General features: G+C 47.4%; 2 protein-coding genes across 4 annotated transcripts; both read right to left on the bottom strand.

Annotated features, from left to right (window-relative positions):
- Positions 1 to 289: 289 nt before the first annotated feature.
- Positions 290 to 13,471, bottom strand: gpr85 (G protein-coupled receptor 85). 3 transcript variants are annotated; one of them, XM_061961400.1, is made up of 2 exons: positions 13,453 to 13,471; positions 290 to 2,393 (listed from the first exon to the last, which is right to left on the bottom strand). In XM_061961400.1, the coding sequence occupies exon 2, from the start codon at positions 2,167 to 2,169 to the stop codon at positions 1,036 to 1,038; it is 1,134 nt and encodes a 377-aa protein (XP_061817384.1). In that variant the 5' UTR covers positions 2,170 to 2,393; positions 13,453 to 13,471; the 3' UTR covers positions 290 to 1,035. The 3 variants fall into 3 exon arrangements, with proteins under 3 accessions (XP_061817384.1, XP_061817381.1, XP_061817382.1); XM_061961397.1 differs by lacking the exon at positions 13,453 to 13,471 and adding an exon at positions 2,829 to 3,062; XM_061961398.1 differs by lacking the exon at positions 13,453 to 13,471 and adding an exon at positions 2,974 to 3,059.
- A 4,115-nt stretch (positions 13,472 to 17,586) lies between these two features.
- On the bottom strand, positions 17,587 to 18,313 carry LOC133605816 (small integral membrane protein 30). The gene has a single exon (XM_061959122.2). The coding sequence runs from the start codon at positions 18,255 to 18,257 to the stop codon at positions 18,066 to 18,068; it is 192 nt and encodes a 63-aa protein (XP_061815106.1). The 5' UTR covers positions 18,258 to 18,313; the 3' UTR covers positions 17,587 to 18,065.
- Between the last annotated feature and the right edge of the window lie 2,531 nt (positions 18,314 to 20,844).

Genomic DNA, 20,844 nt, shown 5'->3' with positions numbered 1-20,844 from the left:
CTGAACCCATCCATCCACCAATTTCCTATCGCTTGTCCCTTTTGGGGTCGCTCTCCCAGCTGCATTCGGGCGGTAGGCGGGGCACACCCTGGACAAGTCGCCACCTCATGGCAGGGTCAAATAAACTGTCAAAATTAAAGTGTCCATGAAAATGTAAAACTTTAGTCATATTTTTTGCGCTAAAGAAACCTCTCTATGACTTGAGCTCCAGACTTCTCCTGTTTGTTTGATCTTGTGCTTACTGCCACAAGTGGTGGAAAAGTGTATTACAACTGAACCATAGCTGGGAATCATATTCTTTTCGGGGTTAAGAAACACTGTCCTAAATGATTGGTCAAAAGGGCGCCATGTTTGCTACCAACTTTGAAACCCAGTTGGCCCCGTACTCTTCCGGATAAAACTACATGAAAGCGATGCTAGTTGAAACTTCACGTTCAAAATTGATTATTATTATTATTTTTTTTAAGCCCCACCTTCTATATATAAAAAAAAACAACCAAAAAAAGTTACCACTTACATTAAAACCGTTTTTACCCTCCTCCGCCTTTTTTGCCTTACTTACAGCGATTGTTTGCGTGTAGTCTGTTGCAAATTAAAGCATCCATTGTTTGGGGGAGGGACCACAATGTTGTCCTTGCAACGGCAACGACCCAAATCTTCTCTTTTTTTTGTAGTGCAACTCTTAAAAATGTAAAACTGGCGATTCCTCGAGAGGCGTCGTTTCTTTCTTCTTTTTCTTCTTCTTTTTTTTTTTTTTTTAGTGTTTCGCATCTCACAGAGTAATCTGGGGGGAAAAAATCCTTTTGTCAATTTTTTTTTGTTCTCCTATTTTTTGGGACTTTTTGCTTCTCTGCACGGGCAAACGACAGTGGGCGATGCATTGAGCCCTGTTGCACACCTCCATTATTTGGGATGGGCCAATGATTGGCGCTGGAAAAGGGGGGGGGGGTTGGGGAAGCTAGCAGAGAAAGAGAGAGAGGGGGCTGTACAAGAGCCCCGATTGAGGGGTTTGTGGGGGCGTCGGGGTAAAAACCTTCATATAACGCAGTAGGGTTCCCGCGGTAACCTGGATTTCCGGCAGTAGAGGAGCGTGGTGCTGAAGCAGCGCCGCAGCTCCCGGTTGGAGAAGATGCAGATGAAGGGGTTGACCCCGGCCTGGGCAAAGCTCATCCACACGGCGGCCGTCAGGTAGCCCGCCGGCACCACGGGGCCCCTGGCGAACACCCGCCAGTAGCAGGCCACCAGATACGGCCCCCAGAGCGCCAGGAAGAAAAAAGTCATGATGTAGAACATCCTACTAATCCTCTTCTCCGTTTTGAACTCGTCCAACACCAGGAGACGCCGGCGGCCCGCCGCGTTGCTGTTCTGCCGGATGCCCAGCAAAGTAGGCGGGGTGGGGCCTCGTCCGAATCCGGCCAGCCAGTTGGCGGCCGCCTGCCCGCTGGCCCCCGGCCCGTGGAAGGTCCAGTTCTGGCTGACGGCGGGCACGAACTGGACGGGCTTCATTTTTCGGCGATCGTGCACAAAGAAGATGAGCTTGAGGTAAACCAGCTGCGTGGCCAGCAGGATGAGCGCCAGCAGCAGCATGAAGCCCAGCGAGTCGTTGGCGCGGAAGGACCGGTGCTGGAAGGTGCACTGGTCCTCCTCCTGGATGAAGGAGTAGGTGCCCACGTCCAAAACCGGCGGGAAGGCCATGGCCACCGACAGCGTCCACACCATGCAGATGACGGCCAGGCAGGTCCAGAAGGTCAGCCTCTTGGTGTAGAAGCGGTGGTGGGCGATGGCCAGGTAGCGGGTGACGCTGACGCAGAAGAGCATGAACGCCGTGTGGAAACAGGAGAGCACGCCCAGGAAGGCGATCACCTTGCAGGTCAGCGTGCCGTAGCTCCACGCCGAGCCATTCTTCACCGAGGTGAAGACGAAGGGGAAGCAGATGGCCGAGCGCAGGATGTCGGAGGCGCACAGGTCCAGCAGGAAGTAGTAGGGCGCCCGGTGCAGGCTCTTGTCTTTGACCAGCAGGATGGAGATCAGGAGGTTCCCGACCACGCCGACGCCGATGATGAAGCCCAGCGAGGTCAGTTTGAGGAAGGTGGCGAGAGGAGAGACATTCTGCAAGATGGTGTGGTCCCCTGCATGGCTATAGTTCGCCATAGATGGAGGAGGGATCATAAAGATAAGCAGGGGGGGGGGGTGGGGGGATGGGGATGGGGGTGGGGGAGGTAGTGGGGAGGGGGGGTGGGTTCCTTCAGCCTAGTATCATGATCTGGAGGTGGCGGCGGCGGCGGCGGAGGGAGGCGTTAGATCCATTTGGCGGCGATGCGCTCTGAGGAGGTTTCCGGGCGTGTTGGCGAGCTCCCGTCTAAGGCATCCTTTGTTCCTTTGTCTCATCACACCTACAGGAAGTGAGACGGAAGGGACACAAAACAGGGGGTGGGGGGCGGTGGGGGGGGGGACACAAAAAACAAAGAATCATCCGCCGCATTCTAGCACGTCATGTTGCACAATTAGTCCATCTCCTCTCCTCCTCATCATAACACACAACATGGCAGCACGTTATTATAGGCGCAGTGGGGGGCGGGGGGGGGGGGTGCTTTTTTTTTTTTTAAAGCAAGAACGAGCACCGTTAAAAAGAAATGCAAAAAAAAAAAAAAAAAAGAGGGTGCACTCGATTGCACAAGCACATTAAATAAAAGCGCCAAGTCAGCTTTAATTAATGTTCTTGCACATATTTGCATCCAAATACCATTTAAAAAAATTAAATAAAATAAAAAAATAAAATACACTTGCATGCATCTTTACTCGTCATAACAACAAAGATGTGTACTTACGTTGTTTGGGTTTAAAAAAAAAAAAATGATGAGAAAAAATTAAAAAAAAACGTCCTCCTGCGAGTGCGGAATGATGGAAGAAAAAAAGAAAAAAAATGGAGAAACCAGCAGGATTCTGTGATGAAGCAAAATCCCCGCGTCTTACCCGCCGAGGTAAAACACGACAGTGGCGCCGAGCCTCACGTCGACGAGACCGCGATCATGTCCGCGTCGTCCGCTTGCCATCAAAAACAAGCGCGGTCATCGCGGAGGGGGTGGAGGGTAGGGGGGGGGGAGACGCGATCCATACAGTCCGAACCTGTTGACAAACGGTCCGTTGCTCGACACCCCGCGGGGGGTGGGGGAATGATTTCGTCGTGTTTTCCCCCTAAAAAAAAAAAAAATCCCGATGGTTGCCTCCCGAGCCCCTTTTTTCCACCACGGCGAATATCATACAGTAAAACGGAGAGCAGTGCGCATGCGCCCTGCATCCCTATTTGTGATCCAAGACGCGTCCTAGTCTCTTGTTGCAGCAGCTCGACTGGGCCCCTGCTGCCCGCTGGAGCCACTGCACCTCCCCTGCTTCTAGAAGCACTTTTACACCACATGCCGCAAAATAATCCAACACATTGCATCATGTAAAATACACTCTTTTTCAAGACTGAGCAGCTTTTAGGCCGCGAAAACATTTAAAAGGTGCAGAAATAGCAGCCATCCATCCATTTTCTATACTGTTCTCTCTAAAGAAATACACTGGCTAAATTGGGGCCCCTGAGCAGAATTTATTCAGAGGCCCCCCACCCTTGCCCATTACAACGTTTCTTCAGACATTTTTATTTGCGTGAAATGATATTTAAACCAGGGGTCTTTAAAGTTGGAACCCCCTACTTGTTTTTAAAAAAGGCTGTTTTATCATAAACTGGCCCTAAAGGTACCTTGTTTTTGCAGTAGTACCGCTAATCGCTAGCTGGCAACTGTCACACTAATCACTAGCCGGCACTTGAATCGCTAATTGGTAGCTAAATTAAAAAAAAAAAAAAAAAAAAAAAAAAAAAAACAGGAGCGCTAATCGCTAGCTAGCAATTAGACTGCTAATCGTGAGCTAGCATCGAGGGCGCAAATCACTAGCTGGCAACTAGTGCGCTAACGACTATCTGGCTACTAGTCCGCAAATTGCTAGCTGACAACTATACAGCACTAATTGCCATCTAGATACTAGACCGCTGATCGCTAGCTAAAAAAATAATAGTGAAAAAACAGGAGCGCTAATCGCTAGCTAGCATCTAGTTGAAGTTGAAATACCAATGATTGTCACATTGGCGAAATTAGACCGCTAATCGCGAGCTAGCAATTAGACTGCTAATCGCTAGCTGGCAACTGTCACACTCGTCGCTAGCTGGCAACTGTCGCATTAATCACTAGCCACCAGCCACCAGCCACCACTCCAATCACTAATCGCTGGCTAAAAAACAATAATAATATTTTTTTAAAACAGGAGTGCTAATCGCTAGCTAGCAATTAGACCGCTAATCGTGAGCTAGCATCTAGGGCGCAAATCACTAGCTGGCAACTAGTGCGCTAACGACTATCTGGCTACTAGTCCGCAAATTGCTAGCTGACAACTATAGAGCGCTAATTACTATCTAGTTACTAGACCGCTGATCGCTAGCTAAAAAACTATTTAAAAAAACAGGAGCACGAATCGCTAGCTCGCAGTTAGTTGAAGTTGAAGTTGAAGTACCAATGATTGTCACACACACACACTAGGTGTGGCGAAATTAGACCGCTAATCGTAAGCTAGCATCGAGGGCGCAAATCACTAGCTGGCAACTAGCGCGCTAACAACTATCTGGCTACTAGTCCGCAAAAATCGCTAGCTGACAACTATACAGCGCTAATTGCCATCTAGTTACTAGACCGCTGATCGCTAGCTAAAAAAATAATAGCGAAAAAACAGGAGCGCTAATCGCTAGCTAGCATCTAGTTGAAGTTGAAATACCAATGATTGTCACACACACACACTAGGTGTGGCGAAATTAGACCGCTAATCGTGAGCTAGCAATTAGACTGCTAATCGCTAGCTGGCAACCGTCACACTCGTCGCTAGCTGGAAACTGTCGCACTAATCACTATCCGCCACTTGAACCGCTAATCGCTAGCCAAAAAAAGAAGAAAAAAAGAGCGCTAATCGCTAGATAGCAATTAGACCGCTAATCATGAGCGAGCATCGAGGGCGCAAATCACTAGCTGGCAACTAGGGAGCTAACGAATATCTGGCTACTTGTCCGCAAATCGCTAGCTTACAACTATACAGCGCTAATTGCCATCTAGTTACTAGACCGCTGATCGCTAGCTAAAAAATTATTTTAAAAAACAGGAGCACGAATCGCTAGCTAGCATCTAGTTGAAGTTGAAATACCAATGATTGTCACGCACACACACTAGGTGTGGCGAAATTAGACCGCTAATCGTGAGCTAGCAATTAGACCGCTGGCAACTGTCACACTCGTGGCTAGCTGGAAACTGTCGCACTAATCACTAGCCACCACTTGAATCGCTAATCGCTGGCTAAAATAACAATAAAAAACAGGAGCGCTAATCGCTAGCTAGCAATTAGACCGCTAATCGTGAGCCAACATCGAGTGCACAAATCGCTAGCTGGCAACTAGCGCGCTAACGACTATCTGGCTACTAGTCCGCAAAAATCGCTAGCTGACAACTATACAGCGCTAATTGCCATCTAGTTACTAGACCGCTGATCGCTAGCTAAAAAAATAATAGCGAAAAAACAGGAGCGCTAATCGCTAGCTAGCATCTAGTTGAAGTTGAAATACCAATGATTGTCACACACACACACTAGGTGTGGCGAAATTAGACCGCTAATCGTGAGCTAGCAATTAGACTGCTAATCGCTAGCTGGCAACCGTCACACTCGTCGCTAGCTGGAAACTGTCGCACTAATCACTATCCGCCACTTGAACCGCTAATCGCTAGCTAAAAAAGAAGAAGAAAAAAAGAGCGCTAATCGCTAGATAGCAATTAGACCGCTAATCATGAGCTAGCATCGAGGACGCAAATCACTAGCTGGCAACTAGGGAGCTAACGAATATCTGGCTACTTGTCCGCAAATCGCTAGCTTACAACTATACAGCGCTAATTGCCATCTAGTTACTAGACCGCTGATCGCTAGCTAAAAAATGATTTAAAAAAACAGGAGCACGAATCGCTAGCTCGCAGTTAGTTGAAGTTGAAGTTGAAGTACCAATGATTGTCACACACACACACACACTAGGTGTGGCGAAATTAGACCGCTAATCGTGAGCTAGCATCGAGGGCGCAAATCACTAGCTGACAACTACCGCGCTAACAACTATCTGGCTACTAGTCCGCAAAAATCGCTAGCTGACAACTATACAGCGCTAATTGCCATCTAGTTACTAGACCGCTGATCACTAGCTAAAATGATAATAATGAAAAAACAGGAGCGCTAATCGCTAGCTAGCATCTAGTTGAAGTTGAAATACCAATGATTGTCACACACACACACTAGGTGTGGCGAAATTAGACCGCTAATCGTGAGCTAGCAATTAGACCGCTAATCGCTAGCTGGCAACTGTCACACTCGTCGCTAGCTGGAAACTGTCACACTAATCACTATCCGCCACTTGAACCGCTAATCGCTAGCTAAAAAAAGAAGAAAAAAAGAGCGCTAATCGCTAGATAGCAATTAGACCGCTAATCATGAGCGAGCATCGAGGGCGCAAATCACTAGCTGGCAACTAGGGCGCTAACGACTATCTGGCTAATAGTCTGCAAAAATCGCTAGCTGACAACTATAGAGCGCTAATTACTATCTAGTTACTAGACCGCTGATTGCTAGCTAATTATTATTATTATTATTTTTTTTTTAAAGGAGCGCTAATCGCTAGCTAGCAATTAGACGGCTAATCGTGAGCTAGCATCGAGGGCAAAAATCACTATATGGCAACTGGGTCGCTAACGACTATCTGGCTACGAGTCCGCAAATCGCTAGCTGAGAACTATAGAGCGCTAATTACTATCTAGTTACTAGACCGCTGATCGCTAGCTAAAAGATAATAATAAAAAAACAGCAGCGCTAATTGCTAGCTAAAAATTTGACCGCTAATTGTGAGCTTGCATCGAGGGCGCAAATCACTAGCTGGCAACTAGCGCGCTAACGACTATCTGGCTACTAGTCCGCAAAAATCGCTAGCTGACAACTATACAGCGCTAATTGCCATCTAGTTACTAGACCGCTGATCGCTAGCTAAAAAAATAATAGCGAAAAAACAGGAGCGCTAATCGCTAGCTAGCATCTAGTTGAAGTTGAAATACCAATGATTGTCACACACACACACTAGGTGTGGCGAAATTAGACCGCTAATCGTGAGCTAGCAATTAGACTGCTAATCGCTAGCTGGCAACCGTCACACTCGTCGCTAGCTGGAAACTGTCGCACTAATCACTATCCGCCACTTGAACCGCTAATCGCTAGCTAAAAAAGAAGAAGAAAAAAAGAGCGCTAATCGCTAGATAGCAATTAGACCGCTAATCATGAGCTAGCATCGAGGACGCAAATCACTAGCTGGCAACTAGGGAGCTAACGAATATCTGGCTACTTGTCCGCAAATCGCTAGCTTACAACTATACAGCGCTAATTGCCATCTAGTTACTAGACCGCTGATCGCTAGCTAAAAAATGATTTAAAAAAACAGGAGCACGAATCGCTAGCTCGCAGTTAGTTGAAGTTGAAGTTGAAGTACCAATGATTGTCACACACACACACACACTAGGTGTGGCGAAATTAGACCGCTAATCGTGAGCTAGCATCGAGGGCGCAAATCACTAGCTGACAACTACCGCGCTAACAACTATCTGGCTACTAGTCCGCAAAAATCGCTAGCTGACAACTATACAGCGCTAATTGCCATCTAGTTACTAGACCGCTGATCACTAGCTAAAATGATAATAATGAAAAAACAGGAGCGCTAATCGCTAGCTAGCATCTAGTTGAAGTTGAAATACCAATGATTGTCACACACACACACTAGGTGTGGCGAAATTAGACCGCTAATCGTGAGCTAGCAATTAGACCGCTAATCGCTAGCTGGCAACTGTCACACTCGTCGCTAGCTGGAAACTGTCACACTAATCACTATCCGCCACTTGAACCGCTAATCGCTAGCTAAAAAAAGAAGAAAAAAAGAGCGCTAATCGCTAGATAGCAATTAGACCGCTAATCATGAGCGAGCATCGAGGGCGCAAATCACTAGCTGGCAACTAGGGCGCTAACGACTATCTGGCTAATAGTCTGCAAAAATCGCTAGCTGACAACTATAGAGCGCTAATTACTATCTAGTTACTAGACCGCTGATTGCTAGCTAATTATTATTATTATTTTTTTTTTTTTAAAGGAGCGCTAATCGCTAGCTAGCAATTAGACGGCTAATCGTGAGCTAGCATCGAGGGCAAAAATCACTATATGGCAACTGGGTCGCTAACGACTATCTGGCTACGAGTCCGCAAATCGCTAGCTGAGAACTATAGAGCGCTAATTACTATCTAGTTACTAGACCGCTGATCGCTAGCTAAAAGATAATAATAAAAAAACAGCAGCGCTAATTGCTAGCTAAAAATTTGACCGCTAATTGTGAGCTTGCATCGAGGGCGCAAATCACTAGCTGGCAACTAGCGCGCTAACGACTATCTGGCTACTCGTCCGCAAAAATCGCTAGCTGGCAACTAGCGTCCAAACAACTATCTGGCTACTAGTCCGCAAAAATCACTAGCTGACAACTATACAGCGCTAATTGCCATCTAGTTACTGGACCGCCGATCGCTAGCTAAAAAAATAATAGTGAAAAAACAGGAGCGCTAATCGCTAGCTAGCATCTAGTTGAAGTTGAAATACCAATGATTGTCACACACACACACTAGGTGTGGCGAAATTAGACCGCTAATCGTGAGCTAGCAATTAGACTGCTAATCGCTAGCTGGCAACCGTCACACTCGTCGCTAGCTGGAAACTGTCGCACTAATCACTATCCGCCACTTGAACCGCTAATCGCTAGCTAAAAAAAAGAAGAAAAAAAGAGCACTAATCGCTAGCTAGAAATTAGAACTGCTAATCGTGAGCTAGCATCGAGTGCACAAATCACTAGCTGGCAACTAGGGCGCTAACGACTATCTGGCTAATAGTCAGCAAAAATCGCTAGCTGACAACTATACAGCGCTAATTGCCATCTAGTTACTAGACCGCTGATCGCTAGCTAAAAAAATAATAGTGGAAAAAACAGGAGCGCTAATTGCTAGCTAGCATCTAGTTGAAGTTGAAATACCAATGATTGTCACACACACACACTAGGTGTGGCAAAATTAGACCGCTAATCGTGAGCTAGCAATTAGACTGCTAATCGCTAGCTGGCAACCGTCACACTCGTCGCTAGCTGGAAACTGTCGCACTAATCACTATCCGCCACTTGAACCGCTAATCGCTAGCTAAAAAAAGAAGAAAAAAAGAGCGCTAATCGCTAGATAGCAATTAGACCGCTAATCATGAGCGAGCATCGAGGGCGCAAATCACTAGCTGGCAACTAGGGAGCTAACGAATATCTGGCTACTTGTCCGCAAATCGCTAGCTTACAACTATACAGTGCTAATTGCCATCTAGTTACTAGACCGCTGATCGCTAGCTAAAAAATTATTTAAAAAAACAGGAGCACGAATCGCTAGCTCGCAGTTAGTTGAAGTTGAAGTTGAAGTAACAATGATTGTCACACACACACACTAGGTGTGGCGAAATTAAACCGCTAATCGTGAGCTAGCAATTAGACCGCTAATCGCTAGCTGGCAACTGTCACACTCGTGGCTAGCTGGAAACTGTCACACTAATCACTAGCCACCACTTGAATCGCTAATTGCTGGCTAAAATAATAATAATAAAAATACAGACGCGCTAATCGCTAGCTAGCAATTAGAACTGCTAATCGTGAGCTAGCATCGAGTGCACAAATCACTAGCTGGCAACTAGGGCGCTAACGACTACCTGGCTAATAGTCCGCAAAAATCGCTAGCTGACAACTATAGAGCGCTAATTACTATCTAGTTACCAGACCGCTGATCGCTAGCTAATTTTTTTTTTTTTTTAAACAGGAGTGCTAATCGCCAGCTAGCAATTAGACCGCTAATCGTGAGCTAGCATCGAGGGCAAAAATCACTAGATGGCAACTGGGTCGCTAACGACTATCTGGCTACGAGTCCGCAAATCGCTAGCTGAGAACTATAGAGCGCTAATTACTAGCTGACAACTATACAGCGCTAATTGCCATCCAGTTACTAAACCGCTGATCGCTAGCTAAAAAATTAATTAAAAAAACAGGAGCACGAATCGCTAGCTCGCAGTTAGTTGAAGTTGAAGTTGAAGTACCAATGATTGTCACACACACACACTAGGTGTGGCGAAATGAGACCGCTAATCGTGAGCTAGCAATTAGACCGCTAATCGCTAGCTGGCAACTGTCACACTCGTGGCTAGCTGGAAACTGTCGCACTAATCACTAGCCACCACTTGAAACGCTAATTGCTGGCTAAAATAATAATAATAATAAAAATACAGGAAAGCTAATCGCTAGCTAGCAATTAGAACTGCTAATCGTGAGCTAGCATCGAGTGCACAAATCACTAGCTGGAAACTAGGGCGCTAACGACTATCTGGCTAATAGTCCGCAAAAATCGCGAGCTGACAACTATAGAGCGCTAATTACTATCTAGTTACTAGACCGCTGATTGCTAGCTAAAAAAATATTTAAAAAAACAGGAGCACGAATCGCTAGCTCGCAGTTAGTTGAAGTTGAAGTTGAAGTAACAATGATTGTCACACACACACACTAGGTGTGGCGAAATTAAACCGCTAATCGTGAGCTAGCAATTAGACCGCTAATCGCTAGCTGGCAACTGTCACACTCGTGGCTAGCTGGAAACTGTCACACTAATCACTAGCCACCACTTGAATCGCTAATTGCTGGCTAAAATAATAATAATAAAAATACAGACGCGCTAATCGCTAGCTAGCAATTAGAACTGCTAATCGTGAGCTAGCATCGAGTGCACAAATCACTAGCTGGCAACTAGGGCGCTAACGACTACCTGGCTAATAGTCCGCAAAAATCGCTAGCTGACAACTATAGAGCGCTAATTACTATCTAGTTACCAGACCGCTGATCGCTAGCTAATTTTTTTTTTTTTTTTAAACAGGAGTGCTAATCGCCAGCTAGCAATTAGACCGCTAATCGTGAGCTAGCATCGAGGGCAAAAATCACTAGATGGCAACTGGGTCGCTAACGACTATCTGGCTACGAGTCCGCAAATCGCTAGCTGAGAACTATAGAGCGCTAATTACTAGCTGACAACTATACAGCGCTAATTGCCATCCAGTTACTAAACCGCTGATCGCTAGCTAAAAAATTAATTAAAAAAACAGGAGCACGAATCGCTAGCTCGCAGTTAGTTGAAGTTGAAGTTGAAGTACCAATGATTGTCACACACACACACTAGGTGTGGCGAAATGAGACCGCTAATCGTGAGCTAGCAATTAGACCGCTAATCGCTAGCTGGCAACTGTCACACTCGTGGCTAGCTGGAAACTGTCGCACTAATCACTAGCCACCACTTGAAACGCTAATTGCTGGCTAAAATAATAATAATAATAAAAATACAGGAAAGCTAATCGCTAGCTAGCAATTAGAACTGCTAATCGTGAGCTAGCATCGAGTGCACAAATCACTAGCTGGAAACTAGGGCGCTAACGACTATCTGGCTAATAGTCCGCAAAAATCGCGAGCTGACAACTATAGAGCGCTAATTACTATCTAGTTACTAGACCGCTGATTGCTAGCTAAAAAAATATTTAAAAAAACAGGAGCACGAATCGCTAGCTCGCAGTTAGTTGAAGTTGAAGTTGAAGTAACAATGATTGTCACACACACACACTAGGTGTGGCGAAATTAAACCGCTAATCGTGAGCTAGCAATTAGACCGCTAATCGCTAGCTGGCAACTGTCACACTCGTGGCTAGCTGGAAACTGTCACACTAATCACTAGCCACCACTTGAATCGCTAATTGCTGGCTAAAATAATAATAATAATAAAAATACAGGAAAGCTAATCGCTAGCTAGCAATTAGAACTGCTAATCGTGAGCTAGCATCGAGTGCACAAATCACTAGCTGGAAACTAGGGCGCTAACGACTATCTGGCTAATAGTCCGCAAAAATCGCGAGCTGACAACTATAGAGCGCTAATTACTATCTAGTTACTAGACCGCTGATTGCTAGCTAAAAAAATATTTAAAAAAACAGGAGCACGAATCGCTAGCTCGCAGTTAGTTGAAGTTGAAGTTGAAGTAACAATGATTGTCACACACACACACTAGGTGTGGCGAAATTAAACCGCTAATCGTGAGCTAGCAATTAGACCGCTAATCGCTAGCTGGCAACTGTCACACTCGTGGCTAGCTGGAAACTGTCGCACTAATCACTAGCCACCACTTGAATCGCTAATTGCTGGCTAAATTAATAATAATAAAAATACAGACGCGCTAATCGCTAGCTAGCAATTAGAACTGCTAATCGTGAGCTAGCATCGAGGAGATCTTGCCCCAAGTGGAGGAGTTCAAGTACCTCGGAGTCTTGTTCACGAGTGAGGGAAGAGTGGATGGTGAGATCGACAGGCGGCGTCTTCAGTAATGCGGACGCTGTATCGATCCGTTGTGGTGAAGAAGGAGCTGAGCCGGAAGGCAAAGCTCTCGATTTACCGGTCGATCTACGTTCCCATCCTCACCTATGGTCATGAGCTTTGGGTCATGACCGAAAGGACAAGATCACGGGTACAAGCGGCCGAAATGAGTTTCCTCCGCCGAGTGGCGGGGCTCTCCCTTAGAGATAGGGTGAGAAGCTCTGTCATTCGGGGGGAGCTCAAAGTAAAGCCGCTGCTCCTCCACATCGAGAGGAGCCAGATGAGGTGGTTCGGGCATCTGGTCAGGATGCCACCCGAACGCCTCCCTAGGAAGGTGTTTCGGGCACGTCCGACCGGTAGGAGGCCACGGGGAAGACCCAGGACACGCTGGGAAGACTATCTCTCCCGGCTGGCCTGGGAACGCCTCGGGATCCCCCGGAAAGAGCTGGACGAAGTGGCTGGGGAGAGGGAAGTCTGGGCTTCCCTGCTTAAGCTGCTGCCCCCGCGACCCGACCTCGGATAAGTGGAAGAAGATGGATGGATGGCTTGACTTGCAGTGTCAACATTATTCTAATATCTGATGCCTAATTTTGCGAATGCTAAATGTCCATGTTGGGACGTCGACGGGCGAAACCAGACTGGCAAGTTCACTCGAGGTAGAAATGCTTCCCATGTACTGTAGATGCATAATTGACAAGCACTTTGCTCACTGTTGTTCCCCCCCCGTCCTGGGCAGCATCACAAATTCATAGAACTGGAGTCATGTATGTTTGGATGGAGAGGCGACATGTCAGGAGCCCGTCTGACAACGTGGTATTTTTTTTTTGTACCCGCGCTGTGAAACATGAATTAATAATAGTCATACCACAGGGATGTATCAGTATGGATCTTACCTTGGGACACAACTGTTCTTCACCCAGTAGGCGAGTGTTCTTTTCTGTCCAGGAAAATGCAAAAACAAGCTAATAGGTAACATTTGGGTTTTCTTTTTGAAGGAATTTCACACACAAAAAAAAGGGTTTTGAACATTCTGTAACATTACTTATTTTGATGTCATTTTCCTACCAGTTAAAAATGTTTTTAACTGCCACTCTTCTTTACCAATCACTTGTGTGTAACATTATTTACTTTCCCCATTTCCTGTATCTCTTGTTAGACATCCATCCATCCATCCATCTTCTTCCGCTTATCCGAGGTCGGGTCGCGGGGGCAGCAGCCTAAGCAGGGAAGCCCAGACTTCCTTCTCCCCAGCCACTTCGTCCAGCTCTTCCTGTGGGACCCCGAGGCGTTCCCAGGCCAGCCGGGAGACATAGTCTTCCCAACGTGTCCTGGGTCTTCCCCGCGGCCTCCTACCGGTTGGACGTGCCCTAAACACCTCCCTAGGGAGGCGTTCGGGTAGCATCCTGACCAGATGCCCGAACCACCTCATCTGGCTCCTCTCGATGTGGAGGAGCAGCGGCTTTACTTTGAGCTCCCCCCGGATGGCAGAGCTTCTCACCCTATCTCTAAGGGAGAGCCCCGCCACCCAGCGGAGGAAACTCATTTCGGCCGCTTGTACCCGTGATCTTGTCCTTTCGGTCATAACCCAAAGCTCATGACCATAGGTGAGGATGGGAACGTAGATCGACCGGTAAATTGAGAGCTTTGCCTTCCGGCTCAGCTCCTTCTTCACCACAACAGATCGATACAGCGTCCGCATTACTGAAGACGCCGCACCGATCCGCCTGTCGATCTCACGATCCACTCTTCCCTCACTCGTGAACAAGACTCCGAGGTACTTGAACTCCTCCACTTGGGGCAAGATCTCCTCCCCAACCCGGAGATGGCACTCCACCCTTTTCCGGGCGAGAACCATGGACTCGGACTTGGAGGTGCTGATTCTCATCCCAGTCGCTTCACACTCAGCTGCGAACCGATCCAGTGAGAGCTGAAGATCCTGGCCAGATGAAGCCATCAGGACCACATCGTCTGCAAAAAGCAGGGACCTAATCCTGCAGCCACCAAACCAGATCCCCTCAACGCCTTGACTGCGCCTAAAAAAATTCTGTCCATAAAAGTTATGAACAGAATCGGTGACAAAGGGCAGCCTTGGCGGAGTCCAACCCTCACTGGAAACGTGTCCGACTTACTGCCGGCAATGCGGACCAAGCTCTGGCACTGAGCATACAGGGAGCGGACTGCCACAATCAGACAGTCCGATACCCCATAATCTCTGAGCACTCCCCACAGGACTTCCCGAGGGACACGGTCGAATGCCTTCTCCAAGTCCACAAAACACATGTAGACTGGTTGGGCAAACTCCCATGCACCCTCAAGGACCCTGCCGAGAGTATAGAGCTGGTCCACAGTTCCACGACCAGGACGAAAACCACACTGTTCCTCCTGAATCCGAGGTTCGACTATCCGGCGTAGCCTCCTCTCCAGTACACCTGAATAGACCTTACCGGGAAGGCTGAGGAGTATGATCCCACGATAGTTAGAGCACACCCTCCGGTTCCCCTTTTTAAAGAGAGGAACCACCACCCCGGTCTGCCAATCCAGAGGTACCGCCCCCGATGTCCACGCGATGCTGCAGAGTCTTGTCAACCAAGACAGCCCCACAGCATCCAGAGCCTTAAGGAACTCCGGGCGGATCTCATCTACCCCTGGGGCCTTGCCACCGAGGAGCTTTTTAACTACCTCAGCAACCTCAACCCCAGAAATAGGAGAGCCCACCACAGAGTCCCCAGGCACTGCTTCCTCATAGGAAGACGTGTTGGTGGGATTGAGGAGGTCTTCGTAGTATTCCCTCCACCGATCCACAACATCTGCAGTCGAGGTCAGCAGAACACCATCCTCGCCATACACGGTGTTGATAGTGCACTGCTTCCCCTTCCTGAGGCGGCGGATGGTGGTCCAGAATTGCTTCGAAGCCGTCCGGAAGTCGTTTTCCATGGCTTCCCCGAACTCCTCCCATGTCCGAGTTTTTGCCTCTGCGACCGCTGAAGCCGCACACCGCTTGGCCTGTCGGCACCTGTCCTCTGCCTCAGGAGTCCTATGAGCCAAAAGAACCCGATAGGACTCCTTCTTCAGCTTGACGGCATCCCTCACCGCCGGTGTCCACCAACGGGTTCTAGGATTACCGCCACGACAAGCACCAACTACCTTGCGGCCACAGCTCCAATCAGCCGCCTCGACAATAGAGGCGCGGAACATGGTCCATTCGGACTCAATGTCCAGCACCTCCCTCGTGACATGTTCAAAGTTCTTCCGGAGGTGGGAATTGAAACTCTCTCTGACAGGAGACTCTGCCAGACGTTCCCAGCAAACCCTCACAATGCGTTTGGGCCTGCCAGGTCTGTCCGGCATCCTCCCCCCACCATCGCAGTCAACTCACCACCAGGTGGTGATCGGTAGAAAGCTCCGCCCCTCTCTTCACCCGAGTGTCCAAAACATGAGGCCGCAAATCCGATGACACAACTACAAAGTCGATCATGGAACTGCGGCCTAGGGTGTCCTGGTGCCAAGTGCACATATGGACACCCTTATGTTTGAACATGGTGTTCGTTATGGACAATCTGTGACGGGCACAAAAGTCCAATAACAAAACACCGCTCGGGTTCAGATCCGGACAGCCATTCTTTCCAATCACGCCTCTCCAGGTTTCACTGTCGTTGCCAACATGAGCATTGAAGTCCCCCAGTAGACATCCTGTTTACATAAATTCCTACCATTTTCTGTCATTATACTATTCCATACCAAACAAAACGTTTAGTTTATTTACTACAAATTAAAACATCACTTCAAGGTGATCAGAAAGTTGTTTGGATAAAAAATACACCAAAAAAAATAGTTTTCAACTTTCTGTACATCACTTATTTTCTGTCATTTTCCTGCCAGTTAAATGTTTTTAACTGACACTTTTCTTTACCAATCACTTGTGTGTAACATTATTTACTTCCCCCATTTCCTGTATCTCTTGTTAGACTTCCTGTTTACATCAATTCCTACCATTTTCTGTCATTATACTATTCCATACCAAACAAAACGTTTAGTTTATTTACAACAAATAAAATCGGCACTTCAAGGTGATCAGAAAGCTGTTTTGGAAAAAAATTACATATCTAAACATCCTCGTTTATGTTCTTTTATTTTGCTAATAATGTTGAAAACACACGTATTGTTTAGAAAAAATTTTACATAACTAAACATCCTCGTCTATGTTCTTTTATTTTACAAATAATGTTGAAAACACACGTATTGTTTAGAAAAAAAATAGATAACTTAACATCCTTGTTTATTTTAATTTGCAAATTATGTTGAAAACACACGTATTGTTTAGAAAAAAAAACATAACTAAACATCCTCGTTTATGTTCCTTTATTTAGGAAATTATGTTGAAAACACACGTATTGTTTATTTAAAAAACACATAACTAAACATCCTCGTTTATGTTCCTTTATCTAGGAAATTATGTTGAAAACACACGTATTGTTTATTTAAAAAACATAACTAAACATCCTCGTTTATGTTCTTTTATTTTGCAAATAATGTTGAAAACACACGTATTGTTTAGAAAAAAAAAACATGACTAAACATCCTCGTTTATGTTCCTTTATTTAGGAAATGATGTTGAAAACACACGTATTGTTTATTTAAAAAACACATAACTAAACATCGTCGTTTATGTTCTTTTATTTTGCAAATAGTGTTGAAAACACATATATTGTTTAGAAAAAAATTACACCTCGTTTATGTTCTTTTATTTTGCAAATAGTGTTGAAAACACACGTATTGTTTAGAAAAAAAAACATAACTAAACATCCTCGTTTATGTTCTTTTATTTTGCAAATAATGTTGAAAACACACATTGTTTAGAGAAAAAAATACACCTCGTTTATGTTCTTTTATTTTGCAAATGTTGAAAACACACGTATTGTTTAGGAAAAAAAATACATAACTAAACATCCTCGTTTATGTTCTTTTATTTTGAAAATCATGTAAAAACACAGCTATTGTTTAGAAAAACAAATACATAACTAAACAACCTCGTTTAAGTTCTTTTATTTTGCGAATGATGTTGAAAACACACATACTGGGCTGTGGAATTAAGAAAAAGCAAGAATGTTACAGAGAATATTCAACAAAAGCATTAAAGTAAAGCAGTATTTGAAGTGCATGTTGCTACTTCCGGTTCTTGTCCAGCACGTATTTCCGGTACTGCTTTTACAAACTTTTGTGATCCAAATTTTGCCCCCAAAATATCCACAAAAGGAGATACATTCATACATTGTGTTGTGTTGAAGTCTTATAGCAAAGAAGCAACAGCGGTATTTGGTGCTGAAAAAAAAAAGAAGAAGTGCAAGTTGATAATATTTTTTCCTTCCGGTTCTGCTCCAGCACGTGTTTCCGGTTCTGGAATCATCAAACTTTACTCCAGGACGTCCACAGAAGGAAATAAGTTCATATTCAGTTTTTAGTTGGATAATAAGAAGGCAGGGCAGCAGAAGAAGCAAGATATGCTTTCTCACAGCAGTCTGTTTCGCTTCCTCGCATACCAGCCCAGGCAGGTGCAGAAGCCCACAATGGCGATGACAGTTCCCAGCAGCAGGGCCACCGCGTCGCCGCCGTCGTACGCCGCGGCGGGGGGGATCGTCTGGAGGAACGTCAGGCCGGTAAGAGCTGTCGCGACGCGGGGAAATTGGCGTTCGGGCGTCATGTTTTGGCTCTTCTGTCGCTTGAGTGTTGCGTCACAGTCACCTGACAGAAGCGCGGGACTTCCGGCATTGATCAGCCAATAGCAACGCAGCTTCTCTTAAGGCACGCCCCCTTCCGATGAACGCAACATTAATTCAGTTCCAGTTGATTTTAGGCTGACCATATTGCGAAATCCCAAAAAGAGGACACATACAGTGAAGAAAATCAGTATTTGAACACCCTGCTATTTTGCAAGTTCTCCCACTTAGAAATCATGGAGGGGTCTGACATTTTCATGGTAGGTGCATGTCCACTAGAGATGCGCGGATAGGCAATTATTTCATCTGCAACCGCATCAGAAAGTCGTCAACCATCCGCCATCCACCGATCTAGCATTTGATCAGAACCGCACCCGCCCGTTGTTATATATCTAATATAGACGATGCAAGGCATTAGTGAGGTTATAAAGCTTTTGCCTGTTAAAGAAAGGAGACTGATCCAATGCAGCACAGACATTCACGTGCCACACTGTCACGACCCAGACGCACACCAGTGCGCAATCATATGGGAGCCGCGCTGAGCGCCCCTCCAAGCGCGTCTCGCTGCCGGCGACGGCCGGGTATATGGGCCCGACGCTCCAGCGCCATCCATTTTCAGGGCTAGTTGATTCAGCAGGTGGGTTGTTACACACTCCTTAGCGGGTTCCGACTTCCAGCTGCTGTCTATATCAACCAGGGTGAGGCCCACCCCTTTCGTGAGCGCACTGCGCGCGGAGTGACCCCTGTTACGCGCCCCCGGCAACGGGGGTGGCGGGCAGGTAAGCTGTGCGGGCGGAGCGCGCGGAGTGACCCCTGTTACGAGCCCCCGGCAACGGGGGTGGCGGGCAGGTAAGCTGCTTACCTGCTGCGCGTGACGCCGGCCGCGGCGAAGGCGGACGAGGCGGGGTGTCGGTGCGGTGGGCGCGGTGGTGACCCTGGACGTGCGTCAGGCCCTTCTCGCGGATCGCCTCAGCTACGGCTCCCGGTGGGGCCCTCTCGGGGGTAGGGACCTCGGTCCCGGACCCCGATGCCAACAGACAAACATCCATCCATCCATATATATATATATATATATAAATATATATATATATATATTAGAGATGCGCGGATAGGCAATTATTTCATCCGCAACCGCATCAGAAAGTCGTCAACCATCCGCAATCCACCCGATCTAACATTTGATCAGAACCGCATCCGCCCGCCATCCGCCCGCACCCGCCCGTTGTTATATATCTAATATAGACGATGCAAGGCATTAGTGAGGTTATAAAGCTTTTGCCTGTTAAAGAAAGGAGACTGATCCAATGCAGTGCAGACATTCACGTGCCACGCTGTCACGACCCAGACGCACACCAGTGCGCAATCACATGGGAGCCGCGCTGAGCGCACCTCCAAGCGCGTCTCGCTGCCGGCGACGGCCGGGTATATGGGCCCGCCGCTCCAGCGCCATCCATTTTCAGGGCTAGTTGATTCGGTAGGTGGGTTGTTACACACTCCTTAGCGGGTTCCGACTTCCATGGCCACCGTCCTAGCTGCTGTCTATATCAACCGGGGTGGCGGGCAGGTAAGCTGCGCGGGCGGAGCGCTCGGAGTGACCCCTGTTACGAGCCCCCGGCCACGGGGGTGGCGGGCAGGTAAGCTGCTTACCTGCTGCGCGTGACGCCGGCCGCGGCGAAGGCGGACGAGGCGGGGTGTCGGTGCGGTGGGCGCGGTGGTGACCCTGGACGTGCGTCGGGCCCTTCTCGCGGATCGCCTCAGCTACGGCTCCCGGTGGGGCCCTCTCGGGGGTGGGGACCTCGGTCCCGGACCCCGATGGCAACAGACAAACATCCATCCATCCATATATATATATATATATATATATATATATATATATATATATATATATATATATATATATATATATATATATATATATATATATATATATATATATTAGAGATGCGCAGATAGGCAATTATTTCATCCGCAACCGCATCAGAAAGTCGTCAACCATCCGCAATCCACCCGATCTAACATTTGATCAGAACCGCATCCGCCCGCCATCCGCCCGCACCCGCCCGTTGTTATATATCTAATATAGACGATGCAAGGCATTAGTGAGGTTATAAAGCTTTTGCCTGTTAAAGAAAGGAGACTGATCCAATGCAGTGCAGACATTCGCGTGCCACGCTGTCACGACCCAGACGCACACCAGTGCGCAATCATATGGGAGCCGCGCTGAGCGCACCTCCAAGCGCGTCTCGCTGCCGGCGACGGCCGGGTATATGGGCCCGACGCTCCAGCGCCATCCATTTTCAGGGCTAGTTGATTCGGCAGGTGGGTTGTTACACACTCCTTAGCGGGTTCCGACTTCCATGGCCACCGTCCTAGCTGCTGTCTATATCAACCGGGGTGGCGGGCAGGTAAGCTGCGCGGGCGGAGCGCTCGGAGTGACCCCTGTTACGAGCCCCCGGCCACGGGGGTGGCGGGCAGGTAAGCTGCTTACCTGCTGCGCGTGACGCCGGCCGCGGCGAAGGCGGACGAGGCGGGGTGTCGGTGCGGTGGGCGCGGTGGTGACCCTGGACGTGC

The sequence above is a fragment of the Nerophis lumbriciformis genome, linkage group LG05, assembly GCF_033978685.3.
Source record: "Nerophis lumbriciformis linkage group LG05, RoL_Nlum_v2.1, whole genome shotgun sequence".
Classification (NCBI taxonomy): domain Eukaryota; kingdom Metazoa; phylum Chordata; class Actinopteri; order Syngnathiformes; family Syngnathidae; genus Nerophis; species Nerophis lumbriciformis.
The sequence above is the reverse complement of the archived record's forward strand: the minus strand, read 5'-3'. Positions and strand labels throughout refer to the sequence as shown.